Source organism: Vombatus ursinus, unplaced genomic scaffold, assembly GCF_900497805.2.
Source record: "Vombatus ursinus unplaced genomic scaffold, bare-nosed wombat genome assembly UNPS02014959.1, whole genome shotgun sequence".
NCBI classification, from domain to species: Eukaryota; Metazoa; Chordata; class Mammalia; order Diprotodontia; family Vombatidae; genus Vombatus; species Vombatus ursinus.
The window spans coordinates 4,445,085-4,468,999 of NW_020954737.1; the positions used below are offsets into that span (position 1 = coordinate 4,445,085).

The 23,915-nt window shown below is 40.5% G+C and overlaps 1 protein-coding gene across 1 annotated transcript in view; it reads right to left on the reverse strand.

The window, feature by feature from the left end:
* Positions 1 to 23,915, reverse strand: part of MYLK (myosin light chain kinase) — a 313,404-nt gene that overhangs the window by 39,818 nt on the left and 249,671 nt on the right. Inside the window, exons 23-26 of the mRNA XM_027845152.1 lie at positions 13,099 to 13,131; positions 12,865 to 12,958; positions 11,222 to 11,425; positions 1,532 to 1,749 (exon numbers count right to left, since the gene is read on the reverse strand). Of these exons, the coding sequence (XP_027700953.1) occupies positions 1,532 to 1,749; positions 11,222 to 11,425; positions 12,865 to 12,958; positions 13,099 to 13,131 (549 nt within the window). The remainder of the gene's footprint in view (positions 1 to 1,531; positions 1,750 to 11,221; positions 11,426 to 12,864; positions 12,959 to 13,098; positions 13,132 to 23,915) is intronic.

Genomic DNA, 23,915 nt, shown 5'->3' on the forward strand with positions numbered 1-23,915 from the left:
TCTATCTGCTATACCAGCTTGCCTTTGTCATGAGGCAGTGGACATAGAACTCTCTGAAAGAGAAGGCCAGGGATGCAGAAGATAAACTCAGACTTCTTCACAAGGGGAAGGGAAGAAGAATTTACATAGCACCCACTGTGTGTCAGGCACTGTGCTAAGCGCTTTTTTCTTTACCAAACATTATCATATTTGATTCTCACAACAACCCACAAAGTAGGTAATAATGGCTAACATTTATGTAGTGCCTATGTGCCAAGCACTGTGCTAAGTACCCCCCCTTACCCCCCAAGCATGATCTCATTTGATACAACAACCCTGAAAAGTAGGTGGTAATAATAATAATAATAACGATGATTATGATGACAATAATAATAATGATAATACAGTGCTGGATTTAGAGTCAGAAAAACCTGAGTTCAGTTCCTGCCTTGGACTCTTATTAGCTGTGGGCCCTTGGGTCACTGAACCTCTGTTTGGCTCAGTTTCCTCATCTGTAAAACAGGGGTTAATAACAGCACAGACTCAAAGGGTTATTGTCTGGATCAAATGAGACAACATATGTAAAGTATTATTTAAACATTAAATGTTTGCTATTATTAGCTATTATTTTGCTACTATGGCTTCCTGTTACCTCTAGGATCAAATACAAAATGCTCTATTTGGCATTCAATGCCCTTCATAACCTACCCCACTCCTATCTTTCCAGTATTCCAACACATATTCTTCAATCCACTGACACTGACCTGGCTGTTCCATGAATAAGATACTCCATCTCTCAGCTGCTGGCATTTTCTCTGGTTATCCCTCATGCTAGGAATGCTCTTTCTCTTCTGCTCCTAACTACTCACCTCCCTGGCTTCCTTTTAAATCCCAGCTAAAATCTCAACTTCTGTAGGAAGCTTTCTCAACCCCTCTTAATTGTAATGCCTTTCCTCTGTTAATTATTTCCTATTTATCTCATATAGAGCTTGCTTTGTATGTATTTGTTTGCATGTTATATGCAAACATTAGGCTATAAGTTCCTTGAGGGCAGGGACTGTCTTTTGCCTCTATTTGTATCCCCAGCACTTACCACAGTGTCTGGCACATAGTAGGTGCTTAATAAATGTTAACTGATTGATTATTATCAATATTATTGTTGTTATTATTGCTTTCTATGTGGTTTTAGGATACATTTTGTAGAAGGAACAATGCCATGGAAGGTAGGTCCATTTAGTGAAGTTTGCCTTAGCTTACATTAAAATAAGATTTTACAGGTTGACTGCTAACAAGTGATGGGGTAGCCCAAGAGGATGCTAAAGTCAGGCTGAGGATGGAGGTGGGAGAAAGAGGTGGTTAATCTGAGATTAACCATTCCCAGCAGACAATTTGTATAAGAACTCATAAAGTGAGTTAATTAAATCAAAAGTTGATTATACTTTCATTTTTCACGCTACCAATTCATTATTCTCCACTTTTTTTTTGTTTAATCATCTGAGACCAATCAATCAAACAAACAAATAAACAAAAGAGAAAGAATGTCTGTTATTACCTAATTTCCTGGCCAGTCCAAAGTCAATGAGCTTGATCCTGGTCCCAGTCTTATTAACACACATGATGTTCTCAGGTTTGAGGTCAAGGTGGACGATACCCTGCTTGTGGATATACTCCACACCTTCCGAAATCTGTTTCATGTACTTGATACACTCCCGTTCAGTCAACTCAAAGTCCTCATCGATGATCCGCTCAAACAGCTCGCCCCCAGATACACTGGAGGTGGAGAGAGGAATTATGGGAGAGAAAGAGGAAAATAGAAAGGTCAAAGGAGAGATTAGATCTCCGATAAGTCTTAACCAGGGCTTATTAAGTGTTCACTATGTACCAAGAACTGGGACCCACTAAGTCTTCCCTGTCCTATGAGAAGACTTGGTTATTGAGAGTCACACTGAGTTTTCACCACATTTGACAAACAATAGCAAGAAGAGTTTGGGCTGAGAAGAGGTGGTCTGATCTTGGACCAAGAAGGGATAAGATATAAGGAAGGAGTATCAGGAAGCAGAGGTCAGGAAGTCTGCCTAGAGGGCAATGGAACCTATGCCTTGTACAGTGACTGGCACTGTCTGTATGGTTTTTAAGGGGTAGAGCACAAAAGTATCCTAGAGAGGATATTCCTAGGCTATCCTAGGGAAGGGGTTGTCTCGCTTTGAGAAAGTTTTCTAGGCCACAGTTTTGAGATACGCTACCTAGCAACAACTCAGGGAAGAAGCTGGCTGGGGGAGATGGAGATACCTTTCTCAGCTTATTTAAAAAAAAGGGGAGAAAACTCCCCAAGACTCAGAAACAAATAACTAATCTATACCGTATATGATTCCCAAACTACCACCATCAAAGTAAAGAAGGAACGACTGCTTTTGTACCCTTCACATTTGTCATTGATATTTTCTATTACTATTATTTCTATTTGAAGGTTGACCTTGATAGTCATTTAAGTCTGATTTTAGGATAGGACCAGGAGTAGACCTGTGATTTCACTGCTATAAATGAACACCCAGGTGAGAAAATTCTCTCTACCAATGCAAGTTGGCACCTTTTTGAAGGTTATGGTACTGGAGAATTGCCTAGAGGATCACATGGCCTGTATGTGTCAGAGATAGGACTTGAACCCAGGTCTTACTGGAATCAATTCCCTCTTTACCTCCAGCTCATAGGTTCCTTCCTTCCTTCCCTTTAAGATATGGCTTAAAATCATTCTCAGCATCAAACTTTTTCTGATCCCCTCAACTGCTAGTGCCCTTCCTCCTAAGTCACCTTCTATTTAACTGCTGTGTATATATTTTAATTTATTCATGTTATATTTATGATATTTATATATATTTACATGTGGACTTGTCTCTTTCATTTGAATGAAAGCTCCTTGTGAGTAGGGGTTGTTTACTTCTTTCTGATTATATACTCAGTGTGATACCTGGCACACAGTGGGTGCGTAATAAATATTTGCTGATTAAATGACCAATTCAAAGCTAGTTCTCTATCCACTCCACCATGCTGCCTGATTTTACTTGTATAAAAATGTTTGGGGAAATGTAAGAGAGAGGGGCATCTCATCTAGTATCCACCAGTACCTGTTATCATCAATTGGGTTGATCATTAGCATATATTAGGAATTTGTTTAGTTTGATTTAATCCATCAAAATTTGATTACCCTTCCTAAGATCAAGTTTCTGAATCTCCACCTTGGACTATGGTGACTATACTGTAGCCATCTTTAATCACTTCTTTATTACAAGCATCACCTCCCAGAGGCAAAGCAATGGCCTAAGCTATCTTCCCCGCCTTTGCCATATTTGTAAATGCAAAACTAATCCGTAGCTTGAGACATTTCAGAAGAACGTGTCAGACTTTCTCTAAGAGAGCTTTGAATATTCTCTAAATCTCTCAATTTAAAGAAGCAGCATGCAGTAGAACACTGGGGTCAAACTCAAGTAGAAATGGGACAACTAAATCGTACCTAAGAATCCCTATGGGCTACATATTGACTTACTTTTGACATCGATTTTTGCTACTTTTATTTATTTTGTTAAATATTTCTCAACTCTATTTAAATCCGGTTCGAGCTGTACTCAGTAGTGTTGTGGGTTGCGTGTTTGACGCCTCTGGCATACTGTACAGAGAACAATAACATGTGGCAGGTCCTCAAACAGATGGGAGCATCTGATCATCTTACTTGTCTCCTGAGGAACCTGTATGTGGGCCAAGAAGCAACTATGTGAACTGAACATGGAACACCTTATTTATTTAACTAATATGCAGAGTATATTGTGTGAAATGCCTGGCTGGATGAATCAAAAGCTGGAATTAAGGTTGCCAGGGGAAATATCTACAATCTCAGATAAGTAGATGACACCACTCCGATGGTAGAAAGTGAAGAATTAAGAGGAATCTTGATAAGGGTGAAAGAGGAGAGTGGAAAAGCCGGCTTGAAGCTTAACATAAAGGATGGATCTGACGAACTAGTCCCATTACTTCCTGGCAAACAGAGGGAGAAGAAATGGAAGCAGTGTCAGATGTTATATTTTTGGGGTCAAAGATCACTGCAGATGGCAACTGCAACCACGAAATTAAGACACCGGCTCCTTGGAAGGAAAGCTATGGCAAATCTGGACAGCATACATAGCAGAGACATCAGCTTGCCAACAAAGGTCCGTAATAGTCAAAGTTATGGTTTTTCCAGCAGCAATGGATGGCTGGGAGAGTTGGATTATAAGGAAAGCTGAGTGCCGCAGAATCAATGCTTTCGAATTGTGGTGCTGGAGAAGACTTTTGGGAATCCCTTGGACAGCAAGGAGGTTCAATCAGTAAATACTTAAAGAAATTAATTCAAATTATTTACTGAAAGGTCAAATACTGAAGCTGAAGCTTAAATCCTCTGGCCACATAATGAGAAGATGGGGCTCACTGGAAAAGATTCTGATGTTGGGGAAGATTGAAGGCAAAAAGAGAAGGGGAAAGCAGAGGATGAGATGAATATAGTGTCATGGAAACAACTAATATGAACTTTTACAGACCTTGAGAGTCTGTAGAGGATGGAAGAGGCTGGCGTGCTATGATCCATGGGGTCACAGAGAGTTGGACACACAACTGAATGACAAGAGAGAACTGGCCTCAAAGTCAGGAAGACAAAAGTTGAAGTCCCACCTCTGACACATACTAGCTCTGTCACTCAGTGATTTAGTCATTTGACAAGTCACTTAGCCCTGAAGTGCTCTAAACAACTTTATAAAATTAAAAGTTCACAGAGAAGTATTGACCCACACTGGTAGAGGGAGTTTCCTCTGGGAGGTGAGGAAATTCTTTTATGAATGAGATCACAGTCTCTTATTGCTACCCTAAACCAATCTACAAATATTTATTAAGTGCCTTCTATCTGCCAGTCACTAAGCTAGATGCTAGGGATACAAATACTGAGAACAAAACAATCCCCATAGAATTTAGCCACTGATCTCTCCATTTTCTTCCCAGCTTATATACCCAGATTTATGCAAAATCTATTTGACATTCCACATCACCTCCTTTCTTAATCCCTACTGGAAAAGCTCTTCCCTTGTCAGATTGCTGTGATTCTACCTCTACTGATTATATAAGGAAAGGAGGAATATAATGTCTACTGTATTTTCAGGTGGGTATAAGCAGCATCTTTATTATCTAGCAGACTGGAATCAGCATGACATGGAGACTGATTCTGAGAGTCGGTGAATAGGTTCCAAGCTTCTGCAATGATCTGGATCTTCTAACACTACAGGTATTCTGATAAATTGGGGCCAGAAGGATGAATGTGACACCCTCAGATGACAGAGGATGTGCGTGAGGTCATCTTAGCGTTTGTCTCTTCCTCAACCAGGAGCAAAACTCATCTACAGGCCACTGACCTATTTTCTGCATAGAACAGTAACACTATGACACAGCAGTAGTGCAGTGGATGGAGAGCTGGGACCTGGAGTCAGGAAGACCTAAGTTCAAAGCCGGCCTCAGACACTTACTAGCTTTCTGACTCTGGGTAAGTAAAGTAATCTCTTTAGGTCTCAGTTTTCTTAGATGTAAAGTGGGGGGAGGGGGTATTTGACTCACTGATGACAAAGGTCTCTTCCAGCTCTAAATCTATGCTCCTTTGCTAAATCTTGCCTTAGCTGACCTTACTGGACTTCAACACATGGTCCGCCTAGCTTTGCCTGTCTAAGCAGTAAGAATTTGTTTGTATTTGTGTGCCACTGTGCTGGGAAGCAGAGTGGGTATGCTGGCTGGATTCCTGGGAGAGAAATACTGATAGGCTGGAAGTTATCCAGGCTCAACAAAATTTCCTGTTAAGAATCTCTAACTCCTTATGTTCTAATTCTTTGCTCACCAAGTAACCCGCTGACCTGGTTCAGGGGTCAGACTAACTTAAAAGAAAGAGGTTCCCCATATAGATTTCAAGTGCCAATTCCTGGGCATAGTATAATCCCTCACCACAAATTCATCATTTGCCATTCCTACTTAAAAATAACTTCTTGTGTTTGTTTAGGCTGAATTAATCTGTACAGAATTAGAACACTTCTCATAAAACTTAGTTTCTCAGTTTGACCCCATCAATGTATAGCTATCCCATGACCCCCTGCTCGAGACAATAGCTCTCCTTACACATCCATTAAAGTCCCTTGGACTCAGAGCACGGCACTAAGCTGAATCACTTTCCCTACCTTGGGTTTTGTAGCTTTAACCTTTCCTAGGTTGAGAGAAGCCATTATGATTTTTGTATAAAGGAAAAAAATATATATATGGGGAAAAAGGAAGAAATTTACATGATAATTTTGTTGTGTATTTGAAAGGAATAGCAAGTTGTGCATAAGAGATTTGCAGTTTCATGTGCAATCATCTTTTTTATTGTACTACATTATGGAAATGCTTCTTTTACTCCATAAATTAAAAATAAAATAAAAAATTTAAAAAGTAACAGGATAAAAAAACAAAGCAAGAAACAAAAAGATTTTTGTATAAAAGGTTTCTTGCTGAGTGTCTGGACATCAGGCCACCAGAGCGAAAAAGAAAGAAAAAACACCAAAGGATTGAAAGATGAGGGACAATAACTCATAATGCCTACTCACCTTCACGTGATTATCTAACATTTACAAAATACCTTCCTGATAAGAATATTGTGAAGTAGGTAGTCCAAGTATTATTATCCCCATTTTATAGATGAGAAAGTAGAGTTCTGGGACTTTTCTATAGTCACATAGCTATTAAGAATCTCTACCTACTCAAGAACAAAGTAGCCACATTTGCCAAAGTGGAAAAGGAAGAGGATATGATTCATTTCTAGGATTCAAATCTATGTCTCTTGACTCCTGTCTTTGTATGGGAGTGCCCTTTCCACTACATAAAGGACTTTATCACTTTAAAGCATTAGATCACCATCGGTTATTATGACTATCACACATTGTCAACTTTAGGTCTCTCTGGTAATCCCAACTGGCACATGTAGTGGTACTTTGACACTGTAGTTAAATGAGATAAAAGGATAACAGTACAGAAGTTCTTGTAACTTACAATGTGTTCTCTGGTGGAACATCCAAAAAGTAGCTGTTGCCCAAGTTGCTATTGCTAGAGGCTTTTGTAGAAGAAAAGGATAAATGGCAGCTAGGTGGTGCAGTGGGTAGAACTCTGCTCCATCCACTGCTCCACCTAACTGCCCAATGGACATCATTTTTGCTAATAACTTGCATGAAGATATCAAGGGCCCACCTAAGAATTTTTCACATCACAGTACTGGGAAGGAAAACTAATCCTAATGGTGACAGAATCAATAGCAAAAAACCAGATCTTGGGAAAGTAGAGTCCTATAATGTGTTCCTGGGAGTGAAACCAGAGAATGGCATAACTAGATATAGAACAAGGAGTTTAAGACCAAGAGGGAGGGGGAAGTGAAGTAAATTTTGAGTAATTCCTATTGGAATCACTGATATGACAGAGCTTGGAAGGAGCGCATATGCCAACAACGATAGAATCACCTTCTGAGAATCACAGAATCTCACAGTTGGAAGGGATCTCAGAGTTCCTCTGGTCCTTTAGTAGCCTGAAATAATGGACCAAAAATAACACAGGTAAATGCATAGCCCCACTTAATATTTATAAAAATATCTCCCATACAAATATAGGCTAGGTCAGACATGGTGTGACAGCAGTTCGTGTGAAAAAGACCTGGAGGTCTTAGTTGGCGCTATATGAGCTAATAATGTGGATACAAAAAGAATTAACTTGATTTGAGGCTATTTTAGATAGAAATATAGCATCTAGATACTTCACCAAAGATTTACCCCAATGCTCCATTGTAGCATAGAGGTGAGCCTGGGCTCTGTAAGGATAAAAGGCAGAATACAAGGTTTGGCTGGTCCTACCAAGCTGGAAATGCTTGATTGTATTGGATTAGTGAAGGACTGTGGCTAAGGACTATTCTAGCAAAATTCAGAGAACTTCATCACCAGAAGATTGACTACTAAGAATTTTTTTTTGTGGGGAGAGGCACAGTACTTCATGACATTCTCTAAAAAGGCATGGGGAGGTAGTAGAGTACCCCTACCAATGAAATAATGAATTAATGAGGTACTGGAGTAAATGACCAGATCGCAGAAATCACAGTTTGGTTGAATTCTCTGCTGATCAGACTACACCTGGAATATTGTAGATTGAGTTCCAGGTACCTCATTCCACACAACCTATTGAAAAATTGCACTGTATTCAGAAAGGAGCTATCAGAATGCTGAGGAGTCTGGAAACTATTGTCTTTGAGGAATGCTTAAGGGAATAGGGTACGGTTAGCCTCTGGAAGGGAATACTTTAGGGGGTGACACTTGATAGCGGTCTTCAAGTGTTTAAAGCACTGTCATGTAAAAGAGGAAACAGACATCTTGTGCAGGGCTCCAAAGAGCAGAGTTAGAATCAATGAGGGGAAAATTATAAAGAGACACACTGCAGTTCCAGATAACTAAAGAAGAACTAGCTGCTTGACAGAGAGAGCTGTTAGTAGAAGAGGCTGCTTTGAAAGACAGCAGTTCCCTTTCGCCAGACATATTCAGAGGATTGTTGAACATCTTTCAAGGAGGCCCTAGAGATTGCTTCTCTGGGAGGGAGGCTGGACTCACATACCTGCAAGCTTCCTTTCAACGCTAAGGTTCTTCTCTGTTTACGATTCACAATAACAAACGGGCATTAGCAGCCCAAGCTCTGTACCTATAGAAAGGTTATGGGGAAGGGACGAGGTGTAGAAACTCCCTCAGACCAGTACTCTAGAGGCCTTAGCTAGTGGCTACAGCACAAAGAAGAGGTCTGGAGAAAATGAGAAGGCAGCCTCCAAAGATACCTGTGTGACCTAAGGCAAGTCATTTCACTCACCTGGGCCTCGGCTCCCTCATCTGTTTAATGAGATTAAACTAGATGGCTTTTGATGTCCTCTCCAATTTAGATCTAGGATTCTATGATGGTGGGCAGCTAGGTGGCACAGTAGATAGAACTTTGGACCTAGAGTCAGGAAGACCTCAGTTCCAATGCAGCCTCAGACACTTGCTAGCTGGGTGACCCTGAGCAAGTCACTTAACCCTGTTTGCCTTAGTTTCCTCATCTGTAAAATGGGCTGGAGAGGGAAATGGCAAACCATTCCAGTATCCTTACCAAGAAAACCCCAAATGGGATCACAAAGAGTCAGACACAACTGAAATGACCGAACAAAACAAGAGTGATTAGGTTTATTCTGCTTGAGGACTTGACTTATGGGGTAGAGAGGGGCTGTTACATGATAACTTCCAGCAACTGATGTCAAGTCAAAGTAGAAGAGGCTGTCTTGGGGAGTAAGTGGATGAGTTCCATGTCACAGAAGTCTTTAAGCCAAGGTTGTATGACTATTATTTGGCAGATGCATGTTTCAAAGTAGGAATTTGGATGGATGTCCTCTGAGGTCCTATCCAACTATAAGGCTCTTGGACGTAGCTAGTCCTTTCCATCTTAGAGGCAGCACAGCTAGAAGCTGAGAGACCTGGGATCCGTTTCCAAAAAGCTATATATTACCAAGTCACTGCTTCTCTTTTTCCCTCAGCTAATTGCTCTCAAGGAGGTAACGTTTTAATGGAGGAGGACAATACATAAAGAGCATCTAGGCAGGAAGAGTGGATATATCATTTTATAGATGTAGAAAGAGGCATTCAGACCCAGACGTTGTTAAAAGTCAAATTCTCCATTCTCACCTCCCTCAAACCAAGACTTTACAGTCTCACTGTATTTAAGACTTTCTTCTGTTCAAGACGGAGGGGGATGGTGGGTGAAAGCCAGTTCAGCTGAAAACTTTATACATTTTCTCCCTTTGTTTTCCATTCAGCTTGCCAATTCCTAATTCCAAGCTAAGTATGGAATTCAATGCACCAACACTGCTGCCCTCTTTTGCCCAAACCCCTCCTGCTTCCTGCCCCTCACCCTTCATCTCCACTCAAAAATTTATACAAGTACTGACATAAATATTCCATTACTGGAATAGGTGCCCAGAGCATAATGACTGTGGTGGTAGCCATGTGGAGGAATGAGGCAGGCAGTCTAGCTTGGAGCTGAGGACCTCTTCAAAGTGACTGAATATTTTTTTCTGTATCTTACATGGCTCAATAGGATTATAAAGTGTTAGAGCTAGAAGGGACCTTAGCTATCACCTCATTCAAATGTGCCCTCTTTTATCATTTCCTTTTCTATATATGGGAGAAAACTGAGGTTAAACTAAGATTAACACTCAGCTCTCCAGATTCCTAACCCAGTGTTGTTTCCACAGGATTGCACTGTCTTTAAGTATGGATTTGGTGTGGAAGGACTGTATCTCCAATAGGAAATAGTTTAAGAAATACTCTTAACACTGAGGATAGGAGGAGCAAAGCAGTAGAGCAAATGGTGGTAGAGAGTTTAGCACTGAACCAGAGTAGGGAGATGTAGGATGAGTCAGTCTCGAAATACCATCCTCTCCCAGGCTCCTGAACATCCCACCTGCTTTATCTTCCTGAGGAAAAAGCTGTATCTTAGCCTTTATCCACTGTTGAAAACCCCAGAGCTCAGTGTTAGTACTTCAAAGAGATGAGAGATTCTGGTTGGTCCATTGCCATCAGCACAGATTGTAGGGGCAAGGTTCAGGGTTGAAACAAAGTGACAAAAGATTGGCTCTCCCCAAACCCACAAAAATATTCTGGCTAGAAAAGATGTTGAGAAGTCAACTAGTGTAATCCCCCATTCTTTTGTAGAGTGTACCTAACTCAACAGAGAGAGTTAAAAATCTTTGATGCATTAGGATAGCTGAAGAGAAAAAGGATAGATGGAACTACAGAGAGGTGAAGAATTCTGCCTTGGGCCACAGAGAACCAAGATTAGAGTCCTGGACTCCCCAGAATGGGTTCTTGTGCCTTAAATAAAGCTTTGGAAAGGAAAAGATTCAATGTCTCTCCCCCCTTTCCTCTCCCATCTCCAACTCTCCCCACTTCTCTCCTACTTTGGTTTGTAGTTACCTACAGTTGAACTCTCCCTAATCAAGGGCAGTCAATGTGCCCAATGGTACCATGCTCTTTGGTTTTGAAATACTGAGGGTGATGATAGGAGATGAGGAAGACAGGTGGAATGGCTTATGGCCTGGATGCTGTGTTACCTTGGGGAGATGGTTTTAGGAAGGGGTATATGGGTGGGAAGCACTCACATTTCCAAGACCATGACGATGTTGGCTTTCTCTTCAAAGGCATCAACACATTGCACAAGCTTGGGGTGGTGTAGACAGTTCATGATGTCGATCTCCTGCCGTATATTCTCTTTATCTTTTGCTGAATATGCCTTGAAGAATTTCCCTGCCCAAATTTTTCCAGTTTTCTTTTCAACAAGTCTAAAGACCTGTCCAAATTTCCCACTGTAAAAGGAAAAGAGAGGTTAGGGTGGGGTGGGAGAGGATCGTTTAGCCATCATGCCCATGAGATGGAGACCAGAGTTAGTAAACCTCCTTTGCATATCCCATCCACTTGAACCTTTACAATTCATCCAACTATGTTCCATGTCTCCTTCCGCAAGGTATTTCTCCCATTATTGGGAGCACATTCTCCAAGGGTAAAGACTTCTTTTCTTCTATCAGGCCAGGAGTTCTTAGGCTTTTTTGTGTTACAGACCACTTTGGCAATCTTTCTCAGAATAATATTTTTTAAATGAATAAAATATATAGGATTATAAAGAAGTCCAAATACATCGAAATATAGTTATCAACAAATTATACCCTAGTTTAAGAAGTCCTGCATTAGACCCTTATTCTTTTAGGGAAATGGGACATGGAGCAGTCTTTAGGGGAGAAAGGGGAAATGGTGTTAATGTTCACAACTCTGTTGCCCTTCTTCAGAATGAATATGTGTAGAATACACCTGAAAGGAATTTTTTAATTCAGCTTCTGATCTCAGTAGGTGCCCCTCAGGTAGGCACTATCAAGTTTAAATTTCTTTCTGTCTCTCCCCATAAATATATTTTCCTATAGTGAGAGTACCAGCCTAGTTCCATGTCCTCTCTCCCTTATTTAAAGTAAAGCCTTCAGAGTGACTGGTGATGGATAAAAATTAGGGGAGACCTTAGGGATGGAGATCACCTCCTTCCATTGATTCCCTCCCTTCCTTGAGACAGAGCTAAAGCTAATTTCATTCCCACTAATGAGTGTAATGAATGAGCCCTATATTTCAACAGAAATGATGGACTTAGATTAGTCAGATGCAAGTGGGTGGGGTGCACTTCTGGCTCCCCTGATTTCTAGGGATAATTTTTAAAATCTCTCTCTCTCTCTCTTTTTTAAACCAGACCTATGATTTCATCAGTATAAGAAGCTTCCAGTGAGAAAACTCCCTCTACTAAAGCAGATCTATACCTCCAGTGTAACATAAGGTCTTTTTAAAGACAGTTGCCTCAGGGCACTAATAGAATAAGAGAATAACACCATCAGTATGCATAAGGCCGGAACTGAAGCTCCTTTCTCTGACTTTGAGGCTAGCACTCTAACCATTTTGCTACTCTTCCCCTCTCCAGTTGGGGCTGTGTGGGGGTGAGGTGAGGAATTATATCATTAATAGGAAATACTTTTAAATGGGCCTCACATCTTAGCAGCTGCTAATTCAGGCAGTGCGTTTGAAGTGCCTTCCTGGTGGTGATGATGGGGTTTAATTGTTCTCAAAGATGGAGAATAACATAGGTGGGAATTTGTGAAAGTAACACCCTATGTTTAAAAAGATGACTCTCCTTGAGAATCAGCCTCCTGCCCTGCTGCCGTTCCAAAGCCACTATCCTCAAAGATGGAGAGCAGGCTCCCATCCCACTTACGATCCTAATCTCTCCTCGATGTCATAGAAATCAGCAACTTTTTGTTCGGTGTTGATTGCCACTGTCCGGTAGTCTACCTCGGGCTCCTTCTCATCTACAAACAGGGGATCAGGGTTAGGGTCAGCAGTCAGAATCTGCCCTCCCCCTCTGCCCAAGACATCCCCCACCCCAGTATAATTAACCCCATTTTGCACCCCATCTCGATCGCAGAGAGAATGATGGGGCATTCCGTACCATCATCTGACAGTTCCACTTCATCCTTAGGTTCTGTTGGGAAAAGAAAAAAAAACAAGAGAGAGAAAAGAGTCAGACACAATCTGCTTAGTGGTGAACATCCGAAAAAAGCAGAGGAAGCACAGGTACCTAGCTTTACTAGGTACAAATGTCTTATCCAGAGCCAAGTAAGAGTTACCTTTCCTCTGCTCCTCTCCCTTACTTTGTGGTGCTAAAATGCTGATCAGTGGGCAAATGGCCATAAGGTGTGGAACAAGAGAAAGGGGGAAAAAGATGCCCAAAGTTTTGATAGAGCTGGAAGTTATCCAGAGATGGTTAAAAAAAGTGGCATGGTTCTGCAATAATGTCAAGAACAAGAAAGCCTAGAACAAAGTGAGGTTGACAAGGAATGTATAATTATGTTAGGGACCAGAAGAAGATCCAAAGAGTTATGGGACCACTAGTTGGCATGGATGGGATTATGATAGTGGATGGCAGAATGACGGCAGAACTAATAAACTCTTAATTTGCTCTTCTTTTCTCCACTAAAGAGAGTATTTTCAGATTGGAAAGTGAGGAACAAAGATGGCTAACAAGAGAATGGAAATCCAAGAGAAGTAGGAAGATATTAAGATAATACCTTGCTATACTTAGCAAGTTCAACCCAGAATGAACTATATTTCAGAATGCAAAAAAACCAAACAAACCAAACTTGTGGATTTGATTGCTGAGTCATCATAAGTGATCTTTGGGGAACAGTGGATAAAAGGGAGCCATCTGATGAGGCTGGTCATAGGCAAATGTACAAATATTCAGAAAGGGAATAAAAGCAGATTCTTGAAATTATAGACTGGTAAGCTTGAGGTTTATTTTTGCCAATAGTCTGATATATCCTATTAAGGAAATAGCTTATGAGTGCTATTAAGAAAGGAAAACTATAATTACTAAGAGACAGAATGGATTAATTGATTATTACAGGTTATGCTAGGCTAACTCCATTTTCTTTTAAGACAGTAATACTAGACTGTTAGAGAGATGAATGCAGTAGACATGAGAGAGGCAAATATATAGATAAAAAATATGTAGGCATTTTTGTTGTTGTTGCTGTTCAGTCATTTCAGTAGGTTCCAACTCTTCATGACCCCATTTTGGGGTTTTCTTGGCAAACATACTGAAGAAGTTTGCCATTTCCTTCTCCAGCTCATTTTACAGATGAGGACCTGAGGCAAACAGGGTTAAGTGACTTGCCCAGGGTCACACAGCTAATAAGTGTCTGAGACTGGCAGGTTTTCCTGACTCCAGGCTCAGCACTCTATGTACTGCATCACCTAGCTGCCCGTATAGATGTGTAGACAATAGAGCTATATAGATTAGGTGGTGCAGTGGATAGAGTGCTGGGCCTGAAGTCAGGAAAGACTCATCTTTCTGAGTTCAAATCTGGCCTCAGGCACTTGCTAGAAATGTGATCCTGGGCAAGTCACTTAATCCTGTTGGCCTCAGTTTCCTCATCTGTAAAATGAGCTGGAAAAGGAAATGGCAAACCGATCCAGTATCTTTGCCAAGAAAACACCAAATGGGATCATGGGGAGTCAGATGTGACTGAAATGACTCAACAACAACAAAAAGATATATAGATAATAATAACTGGCATTTATATAGTGCTTTAAGGCTTGTGAAGTACTATTTCTTTATCTATCAATCTACCTATCCATGTCATCTCATTTGATCCTTACAACAACCCTGTGAAGTGGGTGCTATTATTACTATTATCATCATTCCCATTTTACAGGTGAAGAAGCTGAGGGAGAGAGTTTAAATCAATGTCTGAGGTAGAATTTGAATTCAGGTCTTACTGGCCACAAAATCCAACACTTTTATTCATTCTGCCACCTAGCTGCTGATTGGTAAAGACATATGAGAGAATCTTTTATGATAATCTTGTGGTGAGGTGGAGAAATACAGACTGGATGATAACACAGTTAGGCAGATTTAGAACTAGTTGAATGATTGAACCCAAAGAGTAGTGATTAGTGGATAGATACGACAGTAAAAAAAAAAAATCTTTAGTGGAATATCCTAGGGATCTGTCCATGGTTCTGTTCTATTTAACATTTTTATTGGAAGGCAGGCTTATCAAGGATGCCCATGACACAGAACCTGTAGGGATAATGGATATATTAGATAATAGATGCAAGATTCAAAAAGACCCATGACAGACTAGGAGGATGGGCTGAATTTAATAAGATTAAATTTAATAAGGACAAAAAACTCTAATTGTAAATAACTTCTAACTCTCGATACTCTATTCAACACAAAGAGATAAAATACTAAGGGGAAAATGGTAGGAAAGTGGGATCCTTAGCAAATGATACTACACAAGCACTTCCCTGGAATATCAATAAGGCTGACCTGCAGTGCAAGTTATGTTAGAGTTATGGCTAAAGGTCAGCCTAAGTTTAGGGGTAACACTGGAGTTAGTATTTTCTGATTAGGAGGCATTTTTAGAGGTGGGGTCATCATTAGGCTTATGATACTAGTTAGGGATGAGATTAGGCTGAAATCATATTTAGGGATAAGTGTTATACCAACTTGGAGTTAGCATGAGGATTATGGATAGGGCAAGGACTGCAGTATGGTCTAGTTTGCATATTCTAGACTTAAAGGAATGAGGATTAAATAGGACACATTATTTGCAAAAACAAACAAACAAACAAAAGAACAAGGCATCTGGATTTAGAATCAAAGAACCTGGGCTGGAATGTTAGCTCTACCACTTACCTATGTGATCTTGGGTTCAGTCACGAAACTAGTTCTAAATCTGTCTAGTCTGCATTTCTTCATCTCAGCCACGAAGTTATTATAAAAGGCTCTCTCAGATGTCTTTAATAATCAACAGCTACACTGTTAAAAATTGTCTTTACATCTAACTGGGGAAAATTAAAATATTATTAAAAAAACAATCAGCATTTAGGTGGCACAATGGATAAGATTGCTGGACTTCATAGTTAGAACGACTGGAGTTCAAATCCTGCCTCAGAAACTGATTTAAGCTCTATCAGTTTCTCTGTGGGCCTCAGTTTCCTCATCTGTAAAATGACAGGACTGTACTAGATGACATGTAAAGTCCTTTCCAGTGCTAAATTAATGATCTTATTCTGGAGGTGGGGCATGGAATTCATCATATCCCAGGCAAAATAAATTCTCTACCCACCAGTCTCAAGATTTGCATTATATTAATTTTGGTCCCTTGACAGAAACTGTATTTCCTTTCTGCAACAGAAATTACCCAGCATGGTCTGATATCTAACAGAAGACTAGGAAAATCTTTTGTTCTTTCTATACCTCTCCTCTCTGTCCCCGAAGCTTAGAGCTTGCAATTAACTACATCCTTCTCTTCCCCTTCCTATCTCCTCAATAAATCATATGGCTGGGCTGGGGGGTTTGGGAGAGAGTTTTTCCCGTTTGGAAGCCCTGAGTGGCCTTATGCCACTCCTCTGAATTCCAGGAGATTTCAACACTTCCCTTGGAATCTTAACAGCAAAGGAAGGGGGGTGGTGTCATTTGGAAACAAGGGAAGTCAAGCTTGCTCCTGTCAGACTTAATCAACCCAACTAACCTACTCTAAACAGACTTTTCTAAACCACTAGCTGTGTGATGCTGGGCAATTCACTTAACCCAGTTTGCCTCAGTTTCCTCATCTGTAAAATGAGCTGGAGAAGGAAATGGCAAACCAAATTTATTATTTGGTTTAAATGATAAATTTATTATTATTTACAAATTTACAATGGCAAACTCCAGTATCTTTGCTGAGAAAACCCCAATAGGATCACAAAGCATAGGACATGACTGAAATGACTGAACAACAATTACTTTTTCAGAATTTTTTCCTCTTTGATTTCTTTCCTGAGGGTTCCTAGATTATTTATTCCATCTTAACAAATCTTCATCTTTTCTAATAAGTAAGAATGCAGAGATGAAAAAAGTTCTTCTAACTTCTCCTTTAGCTAGTGGAACTGTCTGCCAGTACTTTCAGTAAATATAATTAGTGGTAGTAGCTTATAGTTACATATAGCAATTAAGGTTTACAAAAAACTTTATATACATTAATTAATTTATTCTTAGCACTATAGAGTTAGAACTGAAAGAGACCTTTGAGGTCATTGAGTTAAACTTTCTCATTTTACAGATGAAGAAATTGAGGCAAAGCAAGGTTAACAGGATTTGAACTTTGATCTTCTTGGTTCCAAAGACCAGTACTCTATCTACTCTCTCTTTGGAGGATGACCTTCAACATCTCTTTCATGCTTGTTGATACTTCTCTTAAGCCACTCACCATCTACCCTCTACACAGTGGGCCAGATGGAGAAGTTGGCACACTCTTTCCTCCCTATTGTCACATTCAGACCCTCCTTTCCCACTATCACTCAGCAGCCATCTTTCCTCTTTTGAGGTTCATTGCATCCATTTACATAACATTGGTAGATCCTTGCCACAGTACCAACTTTTCATAGTTACCTTTTTCCTTTTGCAAAGAGTTCAGTGACAGATTCAGTGTTCTTTTCTCTTTCAACTCTTGCCCTCACTCTTGTGCACTTTGAGATACACGCTAATGTTCCTAGACTCCTTCTTCAGCTACCTTCTCAAATCCTTTTACCTAAAGATCTAACCTACTTCACCTGCCCAAAGGGATGGTTGTACCTTAAATCTTATAATCACACATGACTATGCCATCTCCATGACCTTCAAATCTTAAATTCCCTGTTCTCATCCTAATCTGCTTTCCTTCCATCTTTTTCTGTCCCATTCCCCTCAAACCTATTCTTTGCCCTAAATGTAACCTTCAGTCTCTTCATCCCTCCATGTACTCCCAGTTTGGTTCTGCTCTTAATGTCCTTTCTTCATAGTCTTGGCCCAATAGTTAACCATTCCAAATGTACATTGTCCTCCATCTTTCACTATCTTCCCTTTTTTGTCCTCTACCATTCACACCTTACTAGTTTTCAATTCAGGAAGTCACACAATCATGCCAACTAGATGGACTATGAATCCATATTATCTAATAGCAATTGGGCCCTCACCACCACACAGTAATCCTTCACACAGCAATCATCCTCTTAAGGCATATCATTTCCTTGCTTGTAAACTTTGAGTGAATTCCTATTGCCCCAGGAAAAAATTTGCAAACCAGTTTGGTACTTATGACCCTCCACTACCTTACATAGAACTAACTTTCCAGTCACATTTTATACAACTCCCCTTTCACAAAACTATTTTCTATTGAAACTGGACCTGTGCTCTACCCTCTATCTCCCACTTCCATGCACTCTTATCAGCCATCAGTGGTGCCAAGAATTATATGTCTTCCTCCCAGAAACCATATCTCCTTTCATGGCTCTGCTCAGCCACCATATTCTCCATGAATTTTTCCTAAACCTCTGCCAGTGAGCAGTTAGGGTTCTCTCCCCCCTTAATTTTCCTTATATTATGCTTATTTGTCCACAAGTATGTCCCCTCCGTTAGAGTGCAAGCTCCTTGAGGGTAGGGATTGTTCTGTTTTTTACTTTGTATCCTCTTAGCCATGTCCAATTCCTTGTACATAGTAGGTGCTTTCTTAAAATGTGATGAATTGAATCTTTATCTCTCTAAATAGATTAATTGTACTTTGTGATTGTCCCCTCCCCCATTCTTCCTACTGGAAACCTCATCTTTATAATCTACCAAAATTGGACCTATGTCCTTTCTTTCTAGAGACCTAGAAGTGAAGCAATGGACAAAATGCCAGCTCTAGAGTCAGGAGGACCTGAGTTCAAATCTGGCCTCAGACACTTACTAGCCATGTGACCCTGAACAAGTCATTTAACCCTATTTGCCTCAGTTTCCTCATCTGTAAAAGGAGCTGGAGAAGGAAATGGCAAATCACTCCAGTATCTTTGCCAAGAAAACCCCAAAAGGGGTGATGAAGACTCAGACATGACTAAAATTACTAGACAACAACCCCTCTTCCTGATCATAGGAATACCTAGAAAGCCTTGTTTAAAAGCCTACTCATCTCCCCTTTCCTTAGCAAATATCCTCTACTAGCAGCTGGCATTTAGTTCCTTCCTCCAGGAACAGACACCTCAGAACAGATTCCTCCCTAGGCCTCAAAGCAATGTCTTTCACCCAGGAAGAGGTGCATTTCCACTGTTGATGCTTCATGGTTTTTTTTTTATCTCATGCTCACAAAATTATCAAGTTAACTCCCTTATAAAAAAAAAGTCAGAAGGTAGCATGACTAGGGAGGAAGAGGCACTGGGGTTAAAGAAAAACATCAACCGAACCTTTTATGCGCCTGATCAGCCCACAAACACCACTCCATCCACCACTACCAAAAGGGAACTTTACCCCTCCTTGCACATATAACCAAATTAGGACTTGAGATCATTAATGTCTGCCAAGTGCAGATACTTGGGGCAGCTCGGTTGCACAGTGGTTAGAGTACCAGGCCTAGAGTCAGGAAGATTCATCTTCCTGAGATCAAATCTGGCCTCATACACTTACCAGTTGTATCACCCTGGGCAAGTCACTTAACCCTGTTTGCCTCAGTTTCCCCATATGTAAAATGAGAAGGAAATGGCAGGCAAACTGCTCCAGTGTCTTTGACAAGAAAAGCTCAAATAGGGTCACAAAGATTTGGACACAACTGAAAAACGACTGAACAAGAAGTGCTTAAAGGATGCTTATGTAAATGTTAACAGGAAATGTGATGTAGTGCATAGAGAGATGACCTTGAAGCCCTGAGGGTTTGGGTCCAGGTCCTGCTTCTAACACATGTTATCTCTGTGATCCTGGGTAATTCTCTTAACCTTTCAGTGATCCAGGAAACTATCTGAGATTCTAGATTACAGAGAAGATATGACCTCCACGGGTAGAGGGAGTTTCCTGCAATCACAGCCCCAATCTCTCAGACAGAAATGTCAGTTATCATCACTGATTCCCTTTTTGAGATTCCGTCAATGTAGCTCTGAGGTAAGGGAAGAGACTAGAAAGCATACCATCAGAAAACCTGTGACGGAATCCAAGATCAATCAGTCAATGAAAGAGCCTTCATTAAGTGCCAGGTACCACGCTATGCACTGAACTGGAAGTCACCCCACGTCTCTGCGTACTGGATTCTCCATGTCTGGCCCAGATTTCTCCATCTCTTAAATGGAAGGCTTGGACTAGATGCCTCTGGCTTCCCTCCAGCTCCAAAACCTTTCAAGTTCATTACAAAGACTCCCTTTCTCCAAATTCTCACCCAACAACCCTCAACGATACATCCCTTTATTTAGGGCCTCCAATAGCGATTTTGAAAAGGAGGGATTCCCAGATTCATGCTGCAGATTTAGGACTCCAGATGGCATCTCAGAGGTCACTCACTCAGTCAGTCAGTCAACAAGCATTCATCGAGTATTTACGACGTGTCAGGCACCGTGCTAGGCACTGGGAATACGAAGAAAGGCAAAAGCCCAGTCCTGGATCCCATTCTAATTGGGCGGACAACATGCGAGTAACTATGTCCATACAAGGTACACACAACATAAATGGAAGGTGAAGTCTTACAGAAGACACTTGGGGAGCAGGAGGAGAGACCATAAAGGCCTCTTGCAGAAGATAGGATTTAAGTTGAGTCTGGAAGGAAACCAGGGAAGCTAGGAGGCAGAGGTGAGGAGGGAGAGTACTCCAGGAATTGAGGGTGGCCAGGAAAAAAGTTTTATCTAATCCAATCTTTTCTTTTTACAAAGGAGGAAACCAAGGCCCAGGGAAGTGGCGGGGGAGGGGGTCTTGCCCAGGGTCACACAGGTAGCAGGTGGCAGAAGTCTAAGTTCAGGATTCTTTCCCCCGCTCCACTTCTTCCATCCAGTGTATGACTTGGAAAGACTCTGTTTTCTACCAGGAAACTGATCAAGAGGAAAAACATCTTCCATTCAATCATCTCTGGACAACTGTTTAAAGAGGTGTGAGCCCTAAGAGTCATCCCTCCAAAAGCTCTACTAACTTCTAAGACAAGCAATAATTGTTAATTAAATGCAAAATTAATATTTATTATAGCTAGCATCACAGCTTTAGATCAAATTTATGCTCCAGTAGGACATTTTTTTATGTGCCATATATTTAATTTATAGTACACTGGGGTCAAGGATAAAGAACATTTAAGGGCCTGTTTTATGGGGCTCAGAGCATAATTCTGCTAATTTAAATGATTATAAAAGCCCCTTGTTGTGGTGACTGTGCTTTTACGACATGCTGTTGATCCTATCTGTGATGTATTTGCTGCTGAATCCGTGGTCAGGAACGTAACCCCTGATTAAAACATTCTTCCTTTGGGAACATATGGTATTCTTTATGTTGTGGTTCCCAGGGACACACTGCAGTAAAAAGCAGACACTGCATAAGCAACATTGTAATAAGAGAAATACCAATGCCACTGGTATTAGAATTCCTCGTCCTCCCTTGCACCTGCTGGTCAAGGGTCCTAGAAATGTGAAGGGTGTGTGTGTGTGTGTGTGTGTGTGTGTGTGTGTGTGTGTGTGTGTGTGTCTGTGTGTGTGTGTGTGTCTCTGTGTGTGTGTGTGTGTGTGTGTGTGTGCGCGCGCACATGCGAGCACACCAGGAAATAAGCTGATAAAAAGCCTCGAATGCCAAGTAAAAGAGTTTTAACTTTATCCCCTAGACCAGAGATTCTTAAACTGGGGTTTGGGAACTTAAAAAAAAAAAGGTTTGATAATAGCTAAACTTCAATATAATTGCTTTCCTCTGTAATCCATGGATTATAATGTATGTGTTTAAAAATACTATTCAGAGAAGGGGTCCATGGGGTTAACCAGACTGCTGAAGGGGTCTGCAACAAAAAAGATTAAGAGTCTATCCAAGGAGGAGCCACTGAAGATATTTGGAGTGTTATACCCATATGATTTCTCAAGATTATGCTTTGACCAGATAACCTTGGTGGTGGAATGTGGAAGGGGACAGGCAGGCTAGAGGCGAGGAGTTTAGGAGGCTGTCGTGATAACCCAGGGATGAGGGTTTGAGAAGCCCTCAAACCGGGGTTTGAGCTCAGAGAATAACACTACCGAGTGCTGTCGGAACCAGATTAAAATGTAACCGGGAAATATTTAACAAATACATACAAAAATAATAAGACATAGATGATATTAGTATGTGGCCTGTAAAGATCCTTATGTAAAGTTTAATAGCCCTTGTTTCTATTTGAATTTGATGCCATGGCCATAAACTATGGTGCTGGCCAACGGAGAAAAGAAGAGATTGCTATAAAAGACATTAAGAAAGAAAAAGTGACCTGATGTGGAAGACTTGAGTTCAAATCTAACTTCAGACACTTGCTGGCTGTGTGACTTTGGGCAACTCATTCAATTTCTCTGAGTTTCCTAATCTGTACAATGGGGATAATTAATTGCATCTACTTCACAGGGTTGATATGAGGATAAATGAGATACAATCTAAAGCACTTTATGAACCTTAAAGTCCAAAGAAATGCTAGCTATTATTATTGCTGTGGTGGTTATTCTTATAATTACTGGAATACGACTCTTTCCTAGGGCAGCAAACTGACCCTGAAGGCAAGAGAACTAGGCTAATAAGGACATTGCTTTCACTACCCCCAGTGGTTTCTGATAAGGACCTCTCCTAGAGAAGAAACAGTATTTCTTCTGTTGTGAAACTGCTTAAATCTTGGCTATAAAATACTTTTAAAATAAATTTTTGTTTACCAAGTTCTGCTCTGATTAAGAGATTTGCTCCTTTCAACAAAGCAGTCTGCATTTCAAGCTGTTGGAGAAGTAAATAGGCATCATATGCACATGAAGTTCCACCTCACTACTCTCAGGAAAGATATCAGGGGTGAATAGTAGTTAAAATTGAAAATAACCTGGCAAAATATCTCCTCCAGATCAGAGATCTGGAAAAACCAGTCATGGGATGACCTAGCCCCTGTATCACAGCTGTCCCTCCACAGAACCCTGAAGTCCTGGTGTCTTCTTTATTTTATTCCAGTCTCAGAAAAAGTGAGCAAAGACCTTAGGTGCTCATTATAGTGAGGGAAATTTAGGGCAGGTTTACTAGGCTACCTGTGGCTAAGATACAAATAAAACAAAACAATCTACAATTAAAGGAAGGAATGCTTCTGTATCATTTGATATCTAAGCCAGGCCAAAGGTCAAACCAAAGGGAAGGTTGTTTGATGACAAATTAAGAATTCTGGTTTAAGCTGACAGAGATAAAACTAAGAGCTGGTGATACCTGTATTAAAGACTAAATAAATCATTTGATTTACTGACAATTCCTGCTTAGCCATCAATCTCTAAGTTAATGTAGACATGCACTATTATCTTCTAAGCAGGTTGATTAGTTAAAGGTTAGCTGTCTTTTTTTTTTTTTAACTTGAGAGGTATTTAATGAGAATGATCAAGCACAAGGAATATCAAGGAAATTTCTGGTTCAACAATGAATATACAAAATGAGTTCTATAATTTGAGAATAAAGTCAGTTGTCTCACTGAAGAGCTAGTTATAATTTTAAATATAATGTGAGACATTCTTGGTTATAAATTTGGGGGAAGGAATGGATAAGCCTCATAGAACTCTCTGGCAAAGTGTGCAGCTTGGAGTTTGTACCCTGTGACTGGGACATGACCAGATCTGGGGCAGTGTACTGAAATTACAGGCTCAATAAACACCTTCTAAAAGTAGGATCTGCTAGCTAAAAAGTCAGAAACAACACAAACATCCATTGAATGGGGACTGGATAAACAAATTATGTTACATGAACATAATGGAAAATTACTAGGTTGTAAGAAA